Raw genomic sequence first — 23,076 nt, 5'->3', positions numbered from 1 at the left:
TACCACTGAGCCACATTCCCTACCATTTTTATTTTGAGACAGGGTCTCACTGAGTTGTTGAGACAGTCTTGCCAAATTGCTAAGGCTGGCCTTGAACTTGTGATACTCTTGCCTTGGCTTTCCCAGTCGCTGGAATTACTGGCATGTACCACCACCCCTGCCTGATTCCTTTTAAATAGTATTATTGTGTAAAACAGAAAAATTTCAGGAGAGAAAATGTTTGTCTTCACATAAAACTAAATCCTAAAGAGAACAGTCTGGTTTTGGTCTTAAATTAGCATCTTTTGTTCTTTCAGTGAATGAAATCCTTAACATCCTTAAGGAAATTATATCAAGGGATGAGGTTTATGAATGTCCTTTTGTGATGACCAGTAGGAAAAGAGGGAGACAAAGAGAAGACCTAGATAGATGCCTCCCACCCTTACAACAAGTGGGTACAAGTTAGACACCTGATATGTTGTCTATTCAATTCTGACAAGTGTAATTACCCCCATTCCTGTTAATCGCACTGAAAAGTTGGATTTGGTGTCCCCAATTTATTACATCCTTTATGCAAAGCAAGTTTATTACTCCCTGCCATCTCTACCCATCCTAGTCTGCTATGGTTTACAAATTGTTTGAGTGTGTTCCCCAGTGGTTCATGTGCTGGAAGCTTGATTCCCCAGAGTAGCAATGTTGAGAGGTGATAGACTCTTTTAAGAGGCAGGGCCTAGCAGAAGATAGTTAGGTTATTAGGAATGTGCCTTTGGAAGGGATTAATGTAGTTCTTACAGTACCCTGGTTAGTTCCTGCAACAGAGGTTTTAGAAGCAAGTCCATCCCATGCACTGAGCCACTTCTGCATGTGACTGCTTCCCATTCTATTTCTCTGCCATGTTGTGATACCACCAAGAAGACCCCTGCCAGAAGCTGAATAGATGGAGCTACCTCATCATGGACTTCCAGTCTCCAAACTGTGAACTAAATAAAACTCCTTCTTTTACAAAATACCAGTCTTCAGAGATTTAATTATGGTTTCAGAAAGTATACTAAGACAAAGTCCATCCATGTCCTACAGCTCATGTGCTGCCTTCTCCAAAAAAAGGAAACCACCTCTTATCTCCATCTCCTCCCGACCACACATGCACACAAATTTCAGGTGTACTTCCAGATCCTCTTAGGCATGACTCATGTAGTAGTTCATCATTGCACAGAGCCTAGCACAGAGCCTAACCTGTAGTAGATGCTTAATATGTATTTGTTGAAAAGATGACTGTCTGCTCATGTTTTCAGTGTATGATCATTACTACAGAGTGTTAAAAGAACCATATCCACCCATTTAACCTTACCATACCATATCATACCATTTAGCCTTAGTGTTGGTCAGCTCCCAGGGCCAACTGAAGACTTTTCAAGTCCCTACTATCAAAACAGAAACAGCAAAGACCTCAAAAGGCAGGAACATCCTCAGAATATTCAGAAGACAGCAAGGAGGTTAATGTGACTTGACACCTTCATTATGTGGCAAATAGGTAAGTGGGTGGATAGATCCGTAGGTTTATGGACAGGTTGATAAATAGAATGAACTAAACCATAAAATAAGTATTTAAAAATTGTACAAAGTTCTATTTTTTTTCCAAGATGGAAATATAATAACTTTGTTGGTACCTTGAAAACATCTTAGTCTGCCTATGAGGCAGTCTGACACTAGGAGAGATGCCCTGTGATAGAGGGGTTTGCTTCTTTTTGTATCTCTTTTGACTTTGCTGAGCTGGACCTACACTTCTCTTAGGCTCTGTAACATTTGGTAGTTCAGTCTATACCATTGTAGCCTAATGATTAAAAACACAGGAGCAGAGGTGAGGAAAGGGAAGGAGAAGGAGAGGTACTGGGGTCTGACTTAGAACAAGATATATCCCATGCTTATATAATTATGTCAAAATGGATTCTACTGTCATGCATACCTAAAATGACAAAAAAAAAAAAAAAGACAAAAAAACAAAAGAAAACAGGTTTCAGGCCAGACGGGTTGACACATTCCTGTAATCTCAGTGACTACAAAGGCTGAGGGCTGAGGCAGGAAGATCGTGAGTTCAAAGCCAGTCTCAGCAATTTAGCAAGGCAATAAGCAACTCAGCAAGAGTCTATCTATCTATAAGTAAATAAATGGATTACTAGAGCTGGGGATGTGGCTCAGTGGTTAAGCACCCTTGAGTTCAATCCCCAGTTAAATATAATAATAATAATAATAAACAGGCTTTGGGATCAGGAAACCCGGGCTCAAAATCTGACTATGGCATATACTGGGTGTATAATCTGAAGAGAACAACCTACTCAACCTAGTCTTCAGTTTTCTCTTCTATGCAAAGGGACTAATAATTTTCACCTCAAAGTATTGCTGTCAGGATTAAATTAATTAAGGTATTTTTAAAAACTTAATCCAGTTTTAAATACCAGTTATTTTAGTCTTAGAATAGCCCAATCTTATTTCTGCCTTAGAAATAAATTATTTGTCTTTCTTTGCTCTTCGTTTATCAAAGACACTGCCAAGGGCAATATCAGTGAAAATGGTGGAGTAACTACAGAATTTCACCCTTCCATAACAGCAATAAAACCTATCAGAATGAACTTTTTCAGAATTCTGGAAAACAAAGGTTTACAGCAAAGCAGGGAGCACTTAGCAAGAAAATTGGTCTTGGTGTCAATGAGAACAGTGTGCTCTGTAGAATGTTAACTGTCCCTAGTCTCAATCTTCACTTCCCAGCCCAATGGTAGCTATAAAAATAACAGCCGGCATTCCATATTCCTGATACTGGAGATGGACAGAACATTCCTTCAAAATGAATTATTTGACCTGTCTGATAATTTCTTGGAAAACTGGCTTAAAAGGATTGTCCTTATTTTGCCTGACTAAAAATTCACCCAGTTTTAAAGCTGCTACCTGGAAAATATTTGTTGAAAGTATTTACAGGACATTTAAAACAATTAAAATGTTTAATTGTTTTAGTCCTTGCTACCTGAGGCAATAAATATTTACTGGTGCAAACAATACACTAACCAAACTAGCTTTGGAGGAAATGCTGAAATGAAATGTTCAAAACATTTTGAATATTTCAAACATATTCCCAAGAATCTAGATGATCACACACATGTCCAGGGCAATGTATAAGCTTAGGAAAGACCTATGAAAATCTTAAACTTTCAACCCTCATAAGCTTTATATTCTGTGCAGGCAGGAACTGAGGGCTAAGACAGGTCAAAGAAGAAATCAGAAAGGAAATTAGTAAATATTTTGAAATGAATGAAAATGAACACAACATATCAAACTTATGAAATACAGCTAAAGTAGTGCTCAGAGGTAAATTTTTAACAGTAGATGCCTATATTTCTCTAATCAATAACCTAACCTTTCACCTTAAGAAACTAGGAAAAAGATCAGTCTAATCCCAAATTAAGCAGAAGGCAAGAAATAACAAAGATATTGTCAGAAATTAATGAAATGGAGAATTGAAGGAAAAAAACAGAAAATCAATGAAACCAAAAATTGGTTCTTGGAAGAAATTTTTAAAAACCTTTAGTCAGACAATTGTAAAATATTTACTTAAATTGACCAAGAAAATGAGAGAGATGGTTTAAAATACTTATATCAGGAAGGAGATATCATAGGGAACATTTCTACTGACCAAAGGAAATGTTTTATAATTAGACAGTGATAGTGCTTGTACAAAATTATGAGTAAATTAAAAACTATTGAGTTACGCACAAAAGTGGTGAATTTTATGTTATATAAATCATGTCCTAACTAAAATTACTCCAAAAATCAAATTACAATATTAGCTATGGAAAATACATTGAAGAATAAAGTTTTAGATCTCTTTTTACAAAAAGACCTCATACAGTATCGAAGTTTTTCCAAAGTTCATCGTTTCCATTGGCCCTATTTTACTTCCACAGATTTCCACCCTCATATCCATTCTCTCACACTATATGCAAAATTGTAATTTTAGTTGAAAATAATTTGAATCAAGAAAGGAGACCCTTGTTTCCAGCTCTTCTTCTACCAAAGGACAGATAGTAACTACGTCTGTTTTCTCATTAACATCATATTCAAAAGATGGGTATCAGCCTAATCATTAGAAATCCCCAGAAAAGCAACTTGTCAAATCAGTGCTTGTTACCTACCAATCAGTTAAGTATATTTATTAAGCATTTATATCTACGCAGTACAAAAATAGAGGGATGGGGGAAAGGGGGAACGAAAAACAAAAGTATTGGCCTTGTCCTTCAGGTGTTAGTGGTTCTTCTGTGATCATGCCAAGTATCAGGAATCAGTCTGAAAGGTATGTTAGTGTTGACTTTCAATGGCAGTGGCAGTTATATGAGATTGGTCTCATAGCTGAGGTAGAATGAGAGGTTCATGGATTGGTAAGACAACAACCAAGCTACCATGTTTACTGGGAACAAATTATTTTCCAGTAACTAATTAAATCCTACTGAATCCTGCTTAGAAGCTTTTAAAAACAAATAGTTAAAATTTTCCAGGTGACATCATGAAGTTTGACTCCCTCCTTGAGATCAAGCTTTGATAATCCAGATGACATACTAAAAGGCTTCCTGATAGTCAAAAAGGGATTGAATAAACCACTAAATACACATACTAATTGGCACCTACCGGTTAATATTTCAATACTACCACAGCTGGAGAATATACACATATATACCTGTATCTCCTTACACCTCCAGAAGACTAGTGTGCCTGCTTCAGAAGTTCCTATGTGGGTATAAGAAAATCTAGAGCCATAACTTAGTAAATAAGGATCTTCTGATGGATTCCCTGCAAAATCCACTTACTCTTTTTGTCAAGTAAGATGGCATTTAGTTTTCTAGAACTTCTTATGTGAAATTCTAGTCTAAGAAGAAGCACTAGTCTAAGACTGGCAGCCTACAAAACCTGTGACCAATGCAGAATCATTAATTGACCACATTCCCCTTTTTAAGTATACCCAATTGTGACCTCAGAATACTTCCTAATTGGCTTTAAGTAGCCAACCATCACTAAATTTGAATGTAAAATGAAATTCATTTGCTGTCCTAGAATAACATCTAGCCCACAGACTTGTAAATATAGGCTCTTTAAAAAGTCCTTCATTATATTTAAATCTTTGGCACTTGGGTTATTTTAAGTTTTTGTGAGTACAGACTTCTGGGATAAAGACCAATTTCAAGAATTTTAAGTTTAGAATTAGCATTATTTGGGATGACCCTATTGGTATTCCTATGTCTGATAAATAACAGATATGAATTTATCATGTGTCATAAGTATAAAATTTCAATTTTCTCCTCAAAATCCACATTGAACATTATTATTTCTCAAGAGAAACAAAGGAGGGTGGAAGGTGGAATGGCAGAAGAGAGGGTGGTGGGGGGGATGGATAACCAGTGAAAGAGAAAGGAAGTGGAAATGTATAAGAAGCAGAAAGGACAGGAGGTTATCAAGGAGAAGGAATGATCTGCCAAAGATTGCAGTCTAGGCTATGAAAGGAAAAAGAGAGAATGCCACATTTGCTAGTCCCAACTTCCCTGGTACCTACTTCGGATGCTTGAAGGCCATCAGGCATCGCTCATACTTTCCCACCATGCTCCAGGCCATGACCAAGCCATCAGCACTTCCTGAGAGGAGATGCCACTGGTCAAAGAATAGGCATTTCACAGCTCCATCGTGCCCAGTGAGAGTCTGCAAGAAAAGATGCCATTGTTTTCATTGTTGAAGTGATCCTCCTTCAACTCTGATGGTGACTCCTCCAAGGGCCAAAGCTGGAGGAATCTTTAGATGAATCCCAAAGCCACACTGCACTCATCCATGACTACCACTCACTTGGAATGTCCTTGAGCTGATTTTGCTTCTGTTCTAAGAGTGGCAGAGGAGTCCATGCTTCCCTCCTTGCAGAGTTCTCTCCCCGACTAATAAAGAATATAATCAAGAAAAGGCCTTTATTTCTGGTATGTCTGTGGCTGAAGCAGGCCCCATATTCCTGGAACACCATAGAGGGCCAGAAATCTCTCTCCTCTGCTGTCAAAAGGGTGAAGGGTAAGTTGTTCCATCATCAGCAACTTGCCAGGACCCAGAAGTCACAAGGGGTCATCCCTGTTCTGCATCTGAGGTTCAGCCACAATGACAAGAGTGATGGGGAAAAAACTTCAAGCAAAGCCAGTCATTTTTCACTGTGATCCTGTGTTCCTGGTACAAATTATCTCTCACTACCACCCACTAAGGCAAAGGGGTCCAAATTCAGGAAGAACATGTTTTTAGGAACATCTGCTATAGTTTGGGTATGTCCCATGGAATTCTGTTTTGGAAATTATCCCCAAAGTCATATATTAATGGTATTTGGAAGTGAGGTGTTTGGGAAGTGACTGAATCCATCCATAGATTGGGGGATCCATGGGTTATCTCCAGACTGGCTTTGTTATAAAAGAGCTCTCTCTGACACACTTGCTCTGTCTCACCATGTGTCACCCTCCACTATGATATGACCCAGCAGGAAGGCTCTCACCAGATGCCAGCATCATGCTTGTGAACTTCTCAGTCTCCAGAACAGTGGGCCAGAGGAACTTCTATTCTTGATAAATAACCCAGTCTTGAATGTTTTGTTATAGTAACAGAAAATGGACTAAGCAACTTCTAGTCCCTCTCAAGGCAGCCAATGTTCTCTCCTCATTAGAGAGTAAGGAGAAGAAAATTATTTGTCCATTCCCCAATGTTTTTTCCTGACCAAAAAAGTAAGGAGGTATGGGGGTGGTCTTTGTTTATCCCTTCACCACATGCTAGAGACTAAGTAGAATATTCTGGAAAAGAATAAGCTATATTCTCAGCCCACATGAATAAGGTAATTTACTCCTGCTAAAAGGCTCTGAGGCCCATATAGTGTGCTGGGTCAAAATTCAGCCTTCCTCCAACAATGTGAGTCATTATGTGGGTGTGGAGCTCCTAACCCTGCACCAACTCAGAATGCCTCCCCCTTAGGGTCCTTTTCCTTTAGTGCCTCAACATGGTTCTAAGTCAATTGTTCAAGGATGATCTGAGGGTCTACATAAGGGAGACCATCCATCTTCTCTAATCATTAAACAGCAGTGCCCCTAACCCCACCCCTAGCCTACTGCCTACTCACCTTTACCAGTTGGGCCAAGGCAAGGTGCCACACTTTGACTATCCCTCGCTCACAGCTGCTTACGATGTAGGTGTCATTGATCCTGGTGGCCAAAATTGGGTCTTTGTGTTTATATGTCTTCAGGCACCTCCCTGTGTCTACATCCCATTCTGAAGAAGAGATGGGGAGAAGGAAGAAAAAGAAGAGGGGATTAAGGGAAAGTTACAGTAGATTTCTGCTCCCTGTCATATAAGCAAAGATTAGCTGGGCCCATTGAGTCAGACTCAGAGGACCTTCACCTGACCTGGTGCTGGCTCACCAGAAATTCTACATACTTGCACACACAACTCCCTGAGCTAGCTCTCTTCCCTCAGAAGAGCTAGCATAGCAGAGGACCTTGGCTCCAACTCCAGAACTTTGACTGGGGCCCAAGTGCTAAGATTGTTCATCTCCAATAAGTGTACTCTTTGAACATGAAAACACTTGCTATCGAGAAGGTTTCACGAAAATGACAACAAACATTTAGTGTTGTTATTCTTCCCAAGTGTTGTCTTCCTGACCCACTCCTGATAGTGCCAAAAAAATAAGTTGTCTATCCTCACTTTTCTGAATAATTGTGTATCTGACTTTTGAATTTTATGGAGGAATTTCCATGACTAGTTGTGGGTTCAATGCTTCTACAAAAGCTGTGTTACAGCAACTGCCCTAGGTACTGGGTGGGTATGAAAGAGGTTGGGTGCATAGGTGTATCCATCAGCTTTTTGACCAAAGTACTGACAAGAACAACTTAATGAGGAAAAGTTTATTTTGAACTGATGGTTCAGTCCATGGTTGGCTGACTCCATTGCTATGGGCCCTAGTGAAGCAGAATATCATGACAGAATTGGAGGAAGAAAACTGCTCAGCTCATGTCAGTCAGGAAGCAGGAGGAGGGTACACCCCCAGTGACCTACTTCCTTCAGCCACACCCTATCTGCCTATAGTTACTACCCTGCGTTACATTCAAATTATTAATCTGTCAAATGGATTAATCCCATGATTAGGTTATAGCTTTTATAATCTGATCATTTTACCCCTGAACATTGCTACATTGTCTCACATGTTTGGGGGATACCTTATAACATAACAAACCATAACAATTGGAGAATGGGGCTAGAAGGAAGTGTGTACGACAAATTTAGAGATGAAAACTTTAAAACCTGCTTCATCAGCCCCCTCAGAAAACAAAACATGTAGCCTAAGACAACAAAATAATAAGCATGGGCAGGGGTTGTGGCTCAGTAGTAGAACACTCGTCTAGCACATGTGAGGCCCTGGATTGGATTCTCAATACCACATAAAAATAAAATAAAGGTATTGTGTCCACCTACAACTAATTATATATATAATTATAAAATAATAAACACAAGACTTAGCTAAACACTAACAAATGAGAGAGGAACCATTCAAAATGTCTGGCATGTATACCTCATCGACACAAGACAGGTCCTATTATTATTTCCAACTGTACAGATGAGGAAACTGAGTCATAGAGTTCAGTAACCAGCTCAGGTTCACACAGGTGGGAAGCAGCAGAGCTGGGATTTATATCCAAGTGTTCTGTGATCTCTTCTTCCATTAATCATTTATGTGAAATGAGCCCTAACTATGTAACATTGCTTTTCTTCATTTTTTAAATGTCTATCTTGGCTCATTTTTAAACTTACCAATGGGGAAATTGAAATACTAAAGATTCATTGGCAATGTGCTGTGGTTTAACAAACTTTAAAAGTAGAGTGGTACCTTTTAGTTCTCCTTGTTTATTCTGTTTTGGTAGCCCAGGCAGATGAGAAGAAGAACCCAGGGGAAATAGACAGGTTGGTGACCAGGGGCAGGATTAGGGTGAAGAGAGAGAGATTTTGATATTTTGTTCATTATGAATTTTGTGCATTAATTTTGCCTTTTTAAATAGTACACTGAAATATGTATCTTGATCACTGAGTTGTCTTGGTTCCTCCTCAAGCTGGAGCCTAACTTCTTCTCCCCAGTCCTGACCTTACTGGTAGCAAGACTCTCCCAGATTGCATGGAGGTCATGGTTTCCCTTCCATCTTCAAACCATCATCCAGAGGAGAGTTTTCACCATTCTATGGCACCCCTCAAAGCAACAGTGGCAATGACATTCAGTCAGATGGAGGAGGGCAAAGAGGTTGGGAGTAAGATTTTTCAGCAAGTCTGAGTTGACAAACCTAACCCCCCTTCGCTGTACCTTTCCCAGATCTTTTTCTTCCCTCTGCCCCAACATGCTGTGATTTTCCAGGTCCCTGATTTCTCGTCTCTTTTCAATCTTCACTCCTATTTCTCTGGGGAAATCCCATCCTCACCTAGTGCTTCCACTTTTCAGTATATAGCAGTCTACTATATCCATGAATTCTACATCCTCAGATTCAACCCACCATACATCCAAAATGGTTAGAAAATTATGAACATATTACATGAAAGAAGAGATGTTTACAAAGATTCATTATAGAAAATACTGAAAACATCATATCTATTAAGAAGGGATTATAATATATCCATAAAAGGAACTGCTTCAACTATTACATTACAAATATTTAGTGATGAAGTTTTGTTAAATATTTGTTATGTTATTATGTTTGAAAATTAGATTAAAATATGATATCATGCTAATTTGTAAAATGTTACATATATCCCTAAACTAAAAAATTGCTAGGAGAAATACATTAAATGTTGCTAATGGTTATCTCTATATCATAGGAGAATGGTTGACTTTTATTTACTTCCTTATACTTTTCTGAAATTTCCAAAGTGGTTTTCAAAGTAGAAATACTATAATTATTATTTTAAAGATTATATATTTTAAAAATTGCATCTGTACTGAACAGGTATAGATATTTTTATCATTCCCCAAATGATACAGTATAAAACTACATATATATACCATTTACCTTCTATTAGATATTATAAGTAATCTAGAGATGACTTCAAGTGTTTGGGAGGATGTGTGAAAGTTACATGAAAATGCCATTCCATTTTATATAAGGGAATTGAGCATCCTTAAATTTTGGTATTCATGAGGGATACTAGAACCAAAACCCTGAGAATACTGAAGGAGAACTATAATCGATAACTACCAAACCTATATATCTGGAGCCCTAGACCAGTATATCCACAGCTGTATCTGCTTCCAGAAAATCCTCACCTCAGATAAATTCTCAGTTTCAGAACTTTCATCCCCATTACGGAAGTTTTCTAGGACTGCTCAAACAAATTAACAAATGCATAATTAAAATATTCATTTTATCTTACATCTTCCATATGTAATTAATCTGGGGCATAAAACATGGGTGAAAACAGACTTTAAATTTTATTAACTTAAGGGTGGCAGAATGTATAATAGCTCCCATTTTCTCTCTTTTCTGATAGAAAATTCTTGTGTTATTGACCTTTCAACCAAATATCCCAAAACTTGACCAAATATACCAATTACCAGAAGCTTAGCAACAGAAAAAGACACAAATGTATCATCTTACAGATGTCTGATATAATGTCACAAGGCTAAAATCACGGTGTCAACAGGACTGTGTTCCTTTATGGAGGCTCAGGAAGAGATCCATTTCCTTGCCCTTCCATGTAGAATTCTGGAAGCCACTCAATGTTAATTGACTCATGGCCCCTTTCTCCACCTCCAAAGTCAGCATCTCTCTGAGTATACAATCACACAGTTAAAGCCAAGGAAATTTCTCTGTTTTTAAAGAACCATGTGAATACATTGGACCCACCCACAATAATCCAGGATAATCTTCCCAAGGTCCTTAACTTAATCAAATTCTCAAAGTCCTTTTTAGCATGCAAGCTGTATTAGTCCACTTTGTGTTACCATAACAAACTGCTTGCGGCAATCCAACCTTACAAAGATTTATTTTGTTCACGGGTTTGGAGGTTCAAGGCATGGTACTGCCACTAGCTCAGCTCTGATGAGGGCCCTCTTGCCTGTGTCACATTGTGGCAAGAGTATGCGTTTGTGTAAGAGAGCACAATGCCAAACTGGAAGCCAGAGAGTAATTAGGGTCCCTCAATCCCTTCTCAGGGCAGTGCCCCCAATTGGCCTATCTACGTTCCACAGCTCCACCTCTTAGAAATTCCATTACTTCCACATTGCCACACTGAGGACCAAGCTTCCAACACATGAATCTTTGGGGGAAAAACAACATCCAGTGCATAGCACAAGGTAATATAATCACACTTTTCAAGGACCCGGATGCAAACACCTTGGCATAGTCATTCTTCTGCCTACCACAAACATGTCCAAAACTGAACCCATGATCTCTTCCCCATTTCTATCATTACCCTGCTTTTCCTCTGTAGTCCTTACTATTTCCATTAATGATATTTCCATACACCCAGTGGCATAAATTTTTAAAAAATGGATTTATCATCTGCACCTCTATCTTTTACACTTTTGTATACAGTTAGTAGTAATTTTTTCCTCTATCAGTCTCCATTCCACCTGGGTGACTGAATGTAAAGTTACATCCATCAAGGTTTCTTCACAGTTGCTTGTTCTCAGAGAACCTGGACACCATGCTAGTTCTCTAGGTTGAAGATGTTTTAACTTGTCCCCTCTATCCACAGAGACCCCTTCTAAACCTTTCTTCCAATCTCTTACTGGAGTTACCTTTCTAAAATACACATATAATCATGTCAATTCAAACCTTAAAGTATATTAATGGCTTTCAATGTCCTATAGGATGAAGTTTAGTTTTGCATCATGATGCAGAACACACTTTATAATCTGACACCAAACAAACTTACTAGCCTGATCTCCCACACCACACACTGCAGTCCTGCCACACCAAAGAATGGGAAATTTTCCAAATACATCATCTTCTTCATTCTCTATATATTTGCCTGATTAGTTCTGTCAACTTAGAATATATTTTACTCTCCCTCTTTTCTGCCTGTAAAAGTACCCATCCTTAAGATTACACTCAAATAGCATCCTGTCTATGGAGATTTGTCTAATTTACCCTTATTTGTATGGTCCCTTAGAACTCCACATGTGGCCAGGTGCAGTGGTGCACACCTATAATCGCAGCAACTCAGGAAGCTGAGGCAGGAGGATCACAGGTTCAAGACCAGACTCAGCAATTTAGCAAGACCCTAAACAATTTAGTGAGATGATGTCTAAACATTAAAAATAAAAAAGGAAAAGGGCTGGAGATGTGACTCAGTGGTAAACACCCCTAGCTTGAATCCCCAGTACAAAACAAAAAACAAAAACAAACAAACAAACAAACAAACAAAAAAACCCTCCACATATGGTTAGGAGGACATGACTTAGAACCAGACAACCTTGGGTTCAAATCCCCAGACTACCACTTTGCATCTTGGATTAGGCATGGCATTTTTCTCTCTCAGTTTTTGATTGCTCATCTTTATTCACCTCAGGGGTTCTTGTGAGAATTAAATAAGATTATATATATATATATATATATATATATATATATATATATATATATAAAGTATCTATCACAGTGCCTGTCACAAGATTAGTACTCAATAAATGACAGCTGTTATCATTCATATATTTACTATGTCCTCCATTATATAGCTACATATTTGCTTCCCTTAGAAGTTGATGACCCTTTTGAGGAAATAAAAAGCCATATCTAATCAACCATATTCATTTTTTTCTCACCAGACCTAGCAGATATATGGATTGAAGGATAGATGAAAGAATAAATAACTACCTATAGAAATGAACAAAACCAGCACACAGATTTGGGGAAACTCCTTTGGAGAATGTAAGGCAGTTCTTTCTCACCTTTCACTTGGCAATCTCTGGCTCCAGATACGAGTTTGTTCTTATACAAATCCATGCAAGTTACTGTTCCCTGGTGGCCATGGAAAATTCTTACACAAACCCCAGTTTTCAGATCCCAGTATCTGCAGGAAACAGGCCAAAACAATGACTGAGATTTTCTGAGGGCCCAAGGGATCCACACTGTTTAGGTTTCTGTATATGGGTAGGTAGTTGGAAAGCAACAGAATTTCATGGTTAAGCTTACAATGCAGACACCTGGACTTGAATCCTAGTTGCAGGACTATTTGGTGTAATTTTGGGAAAGTCACTTAATTTCTAGGCACAATCATTTTCTCATAGATAAAGTGGTAGTGATGACAACAGTTGTTACCTTGTAGGTTTTTTTGAAATAATTAATGAGTGAGCATCAACCAGAAATGAGTTCTACCCTCAAGAGGACATTTGGAAGTATCTGGAGAGATTTTTGGTGATCACAAGTGGGGAAGGAGGGCTAGTGTGTAGAGTCCAAGGATACTACTGAACACCCCCAAATGCACAGGGCATCCCCCACAGTGAAGAATTTTTCATCCCCAAATGTCAATAGTGCAGAAGTTGAGAAGCCCTGCACCAATGTATGTAACATTAGGACAGTGACTCACACAAAGAAAATGCTTAATAAATATTAGCTGACTCTAGATGGGCTGGTCCCTGGATTGACCACTAGACTTAGGATTCACAGTACTGATTCAATGGTAGACCTGATCTTCAAACAAGAGCAACAAATAATTTGCCACTGTCACTTAGTTCCAAAATATTTTATGTACATCTAAAGCCTATCTAAGATATATATGGAAACATGTCTGAGTCATGCTATTTTTTCAATGAGAAAACTTGCCTTAGGTCTCTTCCCTGTCATTAAAAAATTCTTCCACTTCAGCGAAACTGCTTTTGTGACAGGACAAAGTTATAATGTTAAGATGACTGAGGTTCAGTTCCAGGTCCATTACTTACTAGTTGTGTGATCTCGGATAAGTTATTGAACCACTCTGTGCCTTCAGTCTCTTTATCTATAAACTGGAAATAAAAACAGTTCCTATCTCCCAAGTTTACTTTAGGTTCAGTACATAATGTATGATTAATAAGCGGTTTTTTGGGACGTGGCAAGTTTTTTCCTTCTAATATTCCCCAAGGTCCTACAGCCTTACCAATACCTTTCCAATTTTTCAGAACCTGCTATGCAGCCACAGTGTATTCACAGTAGTATGAAAGAAAGCAGGTTTTGAATTTGTTTTTAGCAACATGGCAATCCATGAGTCCAGGTTGGTTTATGTAATGTATGGGAAAAAAAGATATTTAATAAGCACTTTTAGAAAAATGGGAATAGAAGGAACTTCCTCGACTTAAGGCAACTTTAAACCAAAGTCGTAACAGGAAGCACTATCCTTAATGGAGAAACTGCACTGCTGAGTCCCTTCGAGAAGGGAAACAAGGTGACAATGGCCACTCTCATGGCTACTGCTTGCCATGGCACTGGAAATCCCAGGCAAAATTATAAAGAAAGAAAAGGGAAAATAATATATTTTCATTATTGGTGGCTAATAAGATTATCTAAAAAATAAAACCAAATCAACATTAATGCATACTTTAGGCACTAATAAGAGAGGTGAGCAAGATTGCCATTGAAAATATCAACCTACATAAATCAATAGCATTTCTCTATTCCAGCAATAACCATTTATAAAATACAAATTAAGATACCATTCATAATAGCTAGAATTATAAAGACATTTAATAAGAAAAAGACTTTTTTAAAGAAAACTTTAAATTTCAAAGAAAGAACCAAGATGATGATGTAAATGAATGTACTTCCCAAATTAATCTATAAATTCAATCCCAATCAAAACTCTATTTAGGTTTCTTTAGTTGATAAACTTATTCCAAAAACTTACATATATGTATATATATCTCACAACTGTTAACATAGAAGAATGGAACTTTCCTCACCATGATATAGTCACCAAATGCATTGCTGAAGATAAAATATATAAAAAATTTTAAAACAGGGTAATTTTCATGCAATAATGGAAAAAACAGCAAGGAGAATTCAGAGACAGTCCCTTGCATGTATGGGAAATGACCATGTGATAAAGATTGGACCACAAATCAACAGTAGGGAAGGAAGGTAGATGACTAGTTACTTAGTAATTGCTGTGGGAGGAAATCTGTTCACTTTATTTAAAAATGAAAAAATACAATGGAAACCCTATCTAACAAGCATACAAAGTTAAACTACAGATAGATCAACTGAATGTGAAAAGTTAAGCCATAAAGTTAATAACAGAAAATATTAGAAAATATCTCTGTGACCTCAAAATGGAAAGAACTACAAACATGAGAGGAAAAAATCCCGATAAACTGATAAATTTTATTACGATAATATTAAGAATTTTTGTCCAACAAAGGATCCTATGAACATGGACAATAAATGAAGGAATGGGAGATGATATTTTTAATTTTAAAACTGACAGGAGACTAATAACTAGAAAGAAAGACATTGGCAAATCAATAAGAAAATTGAAACAGCTTCAAAGGAAAAGTAGGCAAAAGGACATAGATAATTTACAAAAGAAGTCACAAAAGGAAAATTCATTAGTAATCCGAGTAATGAACATGGAAATGATTTTACATATATTCATCTGGCAAAAGTTTGAAAGCTGGATGATGTCCTGTGTTGGTAGGGAAGTAGGGATGCTAGAGCTCTCCTGGTGAAAGCATAGACCTGTACGGTCTTTCCAGACTCAAATGTGGTACTTCTTCATCAAATTAGGTGCTGCCTAACCTATATCTAAGCAAGTTAATTCTTTTGTGCATATTCCTAAAAGAAAATCTTACATCATTGAAGGGACATACATGAAGATGTTCAATGCAGCATTATTGAGAGTCGGTCCAATCTAGTGTCCATTACCTGAGAAGTAAGTAAGTAAAACATATATACAGAACTTGGAGAACAGCCCAAAACAACCAACTAGATAGTAACATGGGTGAATCTGTGAAACATAGGGTGGGGTGCAGGGTGCAGATATTAGGAACCAAGAGAAATTTAACATACTAAAGATGCAAATTATTAATACACGTACAGAATACATCAACACACATTTTAAAAGAACACACATAAATAAAAAGAAGAAAAATTAGGTGGTAGTCCAGTGGGGGATAAATATGAAAAATAGAGGTAAAACAGCACAAATAAATAGTGTTAACCATTAACAAATACTACTGCACAAAAGCTAAGAATCTCTGTTCATCAAAAGATGCCATGAACAATGAGAAGATGAGTCTTAAAGTGGAAGAAGAAATTTACAACACAAAAATGAGAGATTCACATCCAGAAATTACACAAAATTCTCATGAAAAACAGTCACTCCCTTCAAAAAAGAAGTAACACTTATAAAAAGGAACCTCATAAAAGCACAAATGGCTTCCAAAACATATCTTTATGGTTAATTTTGCATGTCGACCTGGAGGAAGGGTGCTTTTGGATGAGAGTAATATTTATATTGAACTTTGAGAAAGACAAAAATGGGGACAGGACTCATTCAATCAGGTGAAGGCCTGTACAGAACAAAAACACTGGCCTCACCTAGCAGAATGGAGTTCTCCAGAACATTGCCTTCAGCCTTCATCTGCACCACCAGTTCTGCAGAGTTCCAGCCTGCCAGACCAGACTACAGATTTTGAACTTGCCAACCTCCATAACTACACAAACCAATATCTTATAATAAATCTCCATTTATATACACATCCTTTGGTCTTGTTTCTCAGGAGAACCCTAATGTACATATGAAAAAATGTTTAATCTCATTAGAATAACCAAGGAGGTTAAAATTAAAACCCCAATGAGGTTTTATTCAATACCCATCAGATTGGAAAAAATGTCAAAGACTGACAATATAAAGCATGAGTGAGTGTTTATAAGGAGGGATATTCTCATACCCTGTGGATGGGGTTATAAATTAATCCAACCATTTTGGAAAACAGTTTAGTATTCCTACCTAAAAATTCCCCTATTGAGAAGACAGCTTTAAAAATATTCATGCATGTGGGTACCAGGTGATACCAAGACCATCTATGGCAATATTCTTGGAAAGAATTAAAAACTAGAAATAACACAAATGTCCATCAACAGAAGAATGTGAGTTACAATATATTCATCCAACAAACCATTATATCTCTGTGAAAATTAATGACTGCTGCCTGCATCATGTGGACATCTCAAAACAAAGTTCAGTGTAAGATTCAAGTACTGATGAGTTTTTAAAACATGATTCCATTTATGTTAATTTCAAAAATAGGCAAAAATAATTAATATGCCAGAGATTTATAAGCAAGAGGCAGAAATTATAAATGAATACAAGGGAATATTCATAAAAATTTGGGGTAATATTACCTCTGATTCAGAAAGAGGACAGAAGCAATAAGGGAAGGGCACCTAGGGGTGATAGAGGAGGTGCGGTAATGCTCTATTTCTTGGTCTGAGCAATGGGAAGAGAAGAGTGTTTATTATTCTGTTTTTTATATGAATACATACTTTTAATTTTTTTTCATAATTACATATAATGTTGGGGTTCATTATGACATAATCATATATGAATGGAATGTAATTTGTTCCCCTTCAGTCGCCAGTACTTTCCCTTTTCCTCCTCTCCTCTCTCTCCCTGTTCCCCTTCCTCTACTCTACTGGTCTTCCTTATATTTAAAGGTTTTTTTTAAATTAGAGCATGAATACATATATTTTTAAACACCATTTTGCTCCTATACTTCATACTTACAAAAACTATCTTCCCTTGAAGGAATCTAAAAAAAGAAGTACAGATTTTGTCTTCATTCAAAAATACTAAAAAAAAAATAGACTTTTTCTGATTCAGTCTCCAACAGGGAAATACATCTGAATATTTTATGAATCTGTTCCATTTAAGTAAATTCTTGACTTTTACCTTGTCAAAAAATACATTGTAGGTATTCTAGAAATAAGTATTATTTTGAATGACTTTTTAATAAATACAAAATGTCTGTACACTTCTTCCTCTGCTGCCTCTAGACCCTAGGTCTGATGGCAATCATTACCTCTTTGGACCACTCACCTGATACTTAGGTCATAACTACCACTTAGGAGAAAGTGCTCCTCCTCACACAGGAAGAGAGTTCGGATACTTCCCGCATGGCCTCGGAACTCAATCGGTATCACCTTGATTTTTAAGATGTTCAGAAGTTTAATCTTCCTATTAGATGACACAGCTACCAATTCTCCCCCAGCATAATGGATGACTCTGTTCTGGTCCCACCTGAATTTTGGGATGGGGATGGAGAGATGGATTATGCATGAAAAAGGAGTTAGCATCCTTCCTGGAACTTACTTAGCACTGACTTTTGTGTACAGTGCTGGTATAATGGAAAAATCTAAGGCCTTTCACCAAGGGAGACTGCAGAAGGCAAAGCCTAGTATTAACAGACCCCTATGATCGCAACCTCATACCATGACAAAAATTCATTTCAGGTATATTTAAAACCTAAAGACATAAGGCAAAAATTATAAAAAATAAAAGTTATTCTGCTAATGTATGATAAATCCCCAAGAAAGAGAGTAGAATATGTGGCATTTCCCAAACTTATTTGACCATGAAAATCTTTCCTCATGGAAAATCTCAGAAGAAGCCCTGTGTTTGACTGTATTTCTTCTTTTTCTTTCTTTCTTTTCTTTTTCCTTTTCTTCTTTCCTTCTTTCTTTTCCTTAACCAATAACTAACGAACATTTATTAGGTCCAAATTTCTGTGCTAGTAAGAACCATTGGAAATAGAAAAACGAATAAGATAACAAATCTTGCTTACTATATGTTTATGGTTCAATAAATCCAGGTGAATAGATTTTCTAATAATAGGATTATTATCAAGTAAGTAAAATATTATCATGATGATCAAATAATTTATTGTCCAAACTGAGACGTTCTTGTGAAAGAGGACACTATTATTAAGTATACTAGGAACAGAGCAAAGTGAATTTGTCTCAATAATATACTCCCTCTAAGTATGAGGAGCAATTTTTTACATTTTTACCTTCATTTCATTTCTCATATTCAGAGTTCAACCAATCATCATCTAAAGGGCAATTATCACCATGCTACCCATAAAAATTCAACTCTGGAGCAGGGGGGTTAGATAGTGTTATGGTTTAGACCTGGACTGTCTCCCAAAGCCTCATGTGTTAAAGGATTGGTCCACAATGTAGCAACGTTTAAAATGGAGCTTTGGGGAAGTGATTGGATCATAAGAGTTCTGACCTCATCAATAGATTCATCTACTGAGGCATTACTGGGAGATAGTGGAAACTGTAGGTAGTGGGGCCTCGCTAGAGGAAAGAGATTTCTGGAAGCCCACCCCAGAAGGATATATCTTTCCCTAGACCCTTTTCTTACACTCTCTCTCTTTTACTCTGTGCTTCTCAGCTTCTGTAAGGTGAACAGCTTTCTTCCACCATGCCCTTCCACCACGATGTTGTGCCTCATCTCAGGCCCATAATAATGGAGACTATGGACTGAAACCACTGAAAGCATGAACTAAAATGTCTTTCCCCCTCTAAGTTGTTTTTCTTAGGTATTTTGTCCAAGCAATGGAAACTTGACTAACACAGATAGCTCATTAATAGAGTGCTTGCCTAGTGTGTGCAAGATCCCAGGTTCAATCCCCAGCACTGGAAAAAACAATAACAAAAAACTTCAACTCCATCTTCCTCATAATTATTGGTCTATGACCAAAAATAAAGTAGAGGTGGCCTCCTGTAGCACAACCAAATGATGTCACATTATGCAATTCTTACAAATACAATATCCATATTTAACATGGAGAGATATACACAGTGTTTTGCTGGGTTGGATTACAAAATATGTGCTATGCATATGAAAATAAAATGCTAGAGAATAGACATCAATATTAATGGTGGTTATCTCTATGTGACAACATTTTAGATCTTTGCTTTTCTCTACACATTTTCTGGAATTTGGAGGATTTTTCACCCAATAAGCACTTATTATTTCTTTAATTAAAATAAAACAATAAAGATATTCTAAAAATATTTCATGCACATAATGGGCAAAATGTTGGTGGTCTGTGTATCCAAAATTTATTAAGAGTAAATGTCCTCTCCCAACTACCAAGAATGGAACAAAATTAAGCACATATTGTTTAAATAGGATCTCATGCTAGTTTAGGGCTAAATCCTAGAGTGAGGAGAAGACCTTTCTAAGTTGATAGGGGTCAAGAGAATTCTAAGATGCCAGTGTGGGTAATTAAAGGGTCCTGGAAAACCTTTATTCTTACTCCAATACCTACGTGTCAGAGAGGATGCGGATATTGTAGGTCCCACAGAAAACATTTCTCTCCTCCATCTGGACCTGTTGAGTTTCCTGATTCTGGTATGCAGTCCACAGATTGTAGTCATTCTAACAAGGGAACAAGTGAAATCAAAAAGTGGCCTCAACTTTACCCAGGGTTCCAGATACTCCTCCAGTATCCCCTCGCAGTGGTGCAAGGGCCCATGGATTCTTCCTTTTAAGAGTATGGTTTCTAGGGGCTGGGGTTTTTAGCTCAGTGGTAGAGCACTTGCCTAGCATGGGTGAGGCCTTAGGTTTTCAATCCTCAGCACCACATAAAAACAAATAAATAGGCTTTCTACATAGAGCCAGCCACAAGTCCCCGAACCAACGGAGAGCTTCGATGCGCAAGCAGCCTCTGGGATCAGGGCAGGGCAGCCAGAGACCTCTTCAGGCAGCTCTGCCCACTCTGGCCACAGGCTCTTTCCATGGGGCGATCCAAGATGGCGGCCTAGAGGGAGACTGCACCCCCAGTCGCTCCAGAACCCAGGAGTTAAGAAGGGGAGGCATTGAGAGACTCGGACTGAAATAGAGCCACAGGTGAGTCTGCCCACTGGGTAAAGCTCGGCCTGTTGAGAGCAGGGTGGTATCTGTGCTGCTAACTGTCTCAAGGACAAACAGGACTGCTGGGCCCCTGTGCTTACCAAGGTTGTTAAGAGATATTTGTCCGAGGAATGTGCGGTTGCCTGGAGACCTTATCCGTCAAGGACGGGAGCGGGGCTTAGCCCCGACTCATCTCCTACATAGTTCACCCCTTCCCTCCTCCCTTCTTCCACTAGGACCGTTCAGTTCTGACAGGACCCAATGAAAATCAAATAGATTGGCCAGACCCAACCAGAGGAGGTTTAGCTGTTCAAATGTTAACCAATTAAAAGAACACTGTAAAACTGCTTGCCTTTGATTATAAAAACCCTGCTGACAAGGGCTCGGGGCCTCTCTTAGCGTCACTGGTTAAGGACGCAGAGGACCGGGTTCGAACTTGCTAATAAATGACTCTTTGCTGCTTGCATTGATCGTGGTCTCTGGTGGTCCTTGTGGGGTCTCGAGCCTTTGGGCACAACAGGCCCGGGTGGCAGGCCCAGATAGAGGTGGCTTATCGGAGCAGGGCAGGGCAGCTAGAGTCTTCCACAGGCAGCCCTGCGCACTCCGGTGGTGGGCCCCGCCCACACAGCCAGATTCTCCAGGTTCTCGGAGCAGGCCCCCTAGTGAGAGCCTTTCTGACCAGAACAAGCTCCAAGTTCCGGAGCCAGCGCAGTGTACTCCGGCACGCAAGCAGCTTCAGGGACCAGGATAGGGCAGCCAGAGACTTCCCCAAGCAGCCTGGACCCCTGCGGTGGGAGGTGCCTTTCAAGGCTAGCTTCTCGGAGCAGACCGCCCAGTGAGAGGCTTTCTACATAGAGACAGCCACAAGTCCCCGAACCAACGGAGAGCTTCGATCCGCAAGCAGCCTCTGGGATCAGGGCAGGGCAGCCAGACACCTCTTCAGGCAGCTCTGCCCACTCCGGCCGCAGGCTCTTTCCACGAGGTGATCCAAGATGGCAGCCAAGAGGGTGACTGCATCTCCAGTCGCTCCAGAACCCAGGACTCAAGAAGGGGAGGCTTTGAGAGACTTGGACAAAAATAGAGTCACGGGGTGAGTCTCCCCCACTGGGCGAAACTTGGCCTGGGCAGCAGGCACAGATAGGGGTGGCTTATCAGAGCAGGGCAGGGCAGCTAGAGTCTTCCCCAGGTAGCCTTCCTCACTCCGGCGGTGGACTCCTCCCACACAGCCAGCTGCACGGTGCAGGCCCCCAGTGAGAGACTTTCCGCACAGAGCCAGCTCCAAACCCTGGAACCAGTAGGGGGCTAGGGGCAGCTTTCTTCGGATGCACTGCATTATCAAACTCCTCCAAGACATCAGGCTACTGAAGGCGGGGAGGTGATACACTGGAAATCTACCGGGACACTATAAGCCAATAGAGGAAATCTGCAATATCTCAGGGTCCCACTGACAGCTGACCAATATGAGAAAACAAGGGAAGAAAATGTCCCAAACCTAGATACTACATCAATAAAACCCAATGACAGCACAGCAGAAGAAATGTCAAAAAGGGAGTTCAGAATGTAAATAATTAAAACGATCAGGGAAGCAAATGAGGAGATGAAAGAGCAAATACAGGCATTGAAGGAGGAGATGAAAGAGCAAATGCAGGCATTAAATGATCGCACCAATCAACAGTTAAAAGACCAAATATGGGAAGCAAGAGATCATTTCAATAAAGAGTTAGAGATACTGAAAAAAAAAAAAAAAATTGAAATACTTGAAATGAAGGAAACAATAAACCAAGTTAAAAACTCCATAGAAAGCATAATCAATAGGATAGAATACCTGGAAGACAGAACCTCAGACATTGAAGACAAATTATTTAATCTTGAAAACAAAGTTGGCCAAACAGAGAAGATGGTAAGAAATCATGAACAGAACCTACAAGAATTATGGGATATCATCAAAAGGCCAAATTTAAGAATTATTGGGATTGAGGAAGGCTTAGAGAAACAAACCAAAGGAATGAACAATCTATTCAATGAAATAATATCAGAAAATTTCCCAAATCTGAAGAATGAAATGGAAAACCAAGTACAAGAGGCTTATAGGACTCCAAACATACAAAATTACAACAGACCCACACCAAGGCACATTATTATGAAAATACCTAACATACAAAATAAAGACAGAATTTT

General features: G+C 38.7%; 1 protein-coding gene across 1 annotated transcript in view; it reads right to left on the bottom strand.

The window, feature by feature from the left end:
- The window catches only part of Fbxw10b (F-box and WD repeat domain containing 10B), a 50,697-nt gene that overhangs the window by 7,173 nt on the left and 20,448 nt on the right, over positions 1-23,076 (bottom strand). The window contains exons 6-10 of the mRNA XM_047545549.1: positions 20,315-20,424; positions 18,073-18,273; positions 12,953-13,074; positions 7,148-7,296; positions 5,570-5,712 (exon numbers count right to left, since the gene is read on the bottom strand). Coding sequence (XP_047401505.1) covers positions 5,570-5,712; positions 7,148-7,296; positions 12,953-13,074; positions 18,073-18,273; positions 20,315-20,424 — 725 coding nt within the window. The remainder of the gene's footprint in view (positions 1-5,569; positions 5,713-7,147; positions 7,297-12,952; positions 13,075-18,072; positions 18,274-20,314; positions 20,425-23,076) is intronic.

Source organism: Sciurus carolinensis, chromosome 3 (assembly GCF_902686445.1).
Source record: "Sciurus carolinensis chromosome 3, mSciCar1.2, whole genome shotgun sequence".
Taxonomy (NCBI): domain Eukaryota; kingdom Metazoa; phylum Chordata; class Mammalia; order Rodentia; family Sciuridae; genus Sciurus; species Sciurus carolinensis.
Note: the sequence above shows the minus strand (reverse complement) of the source record. Positions and strands in the feature narration are given on the sequence as shown.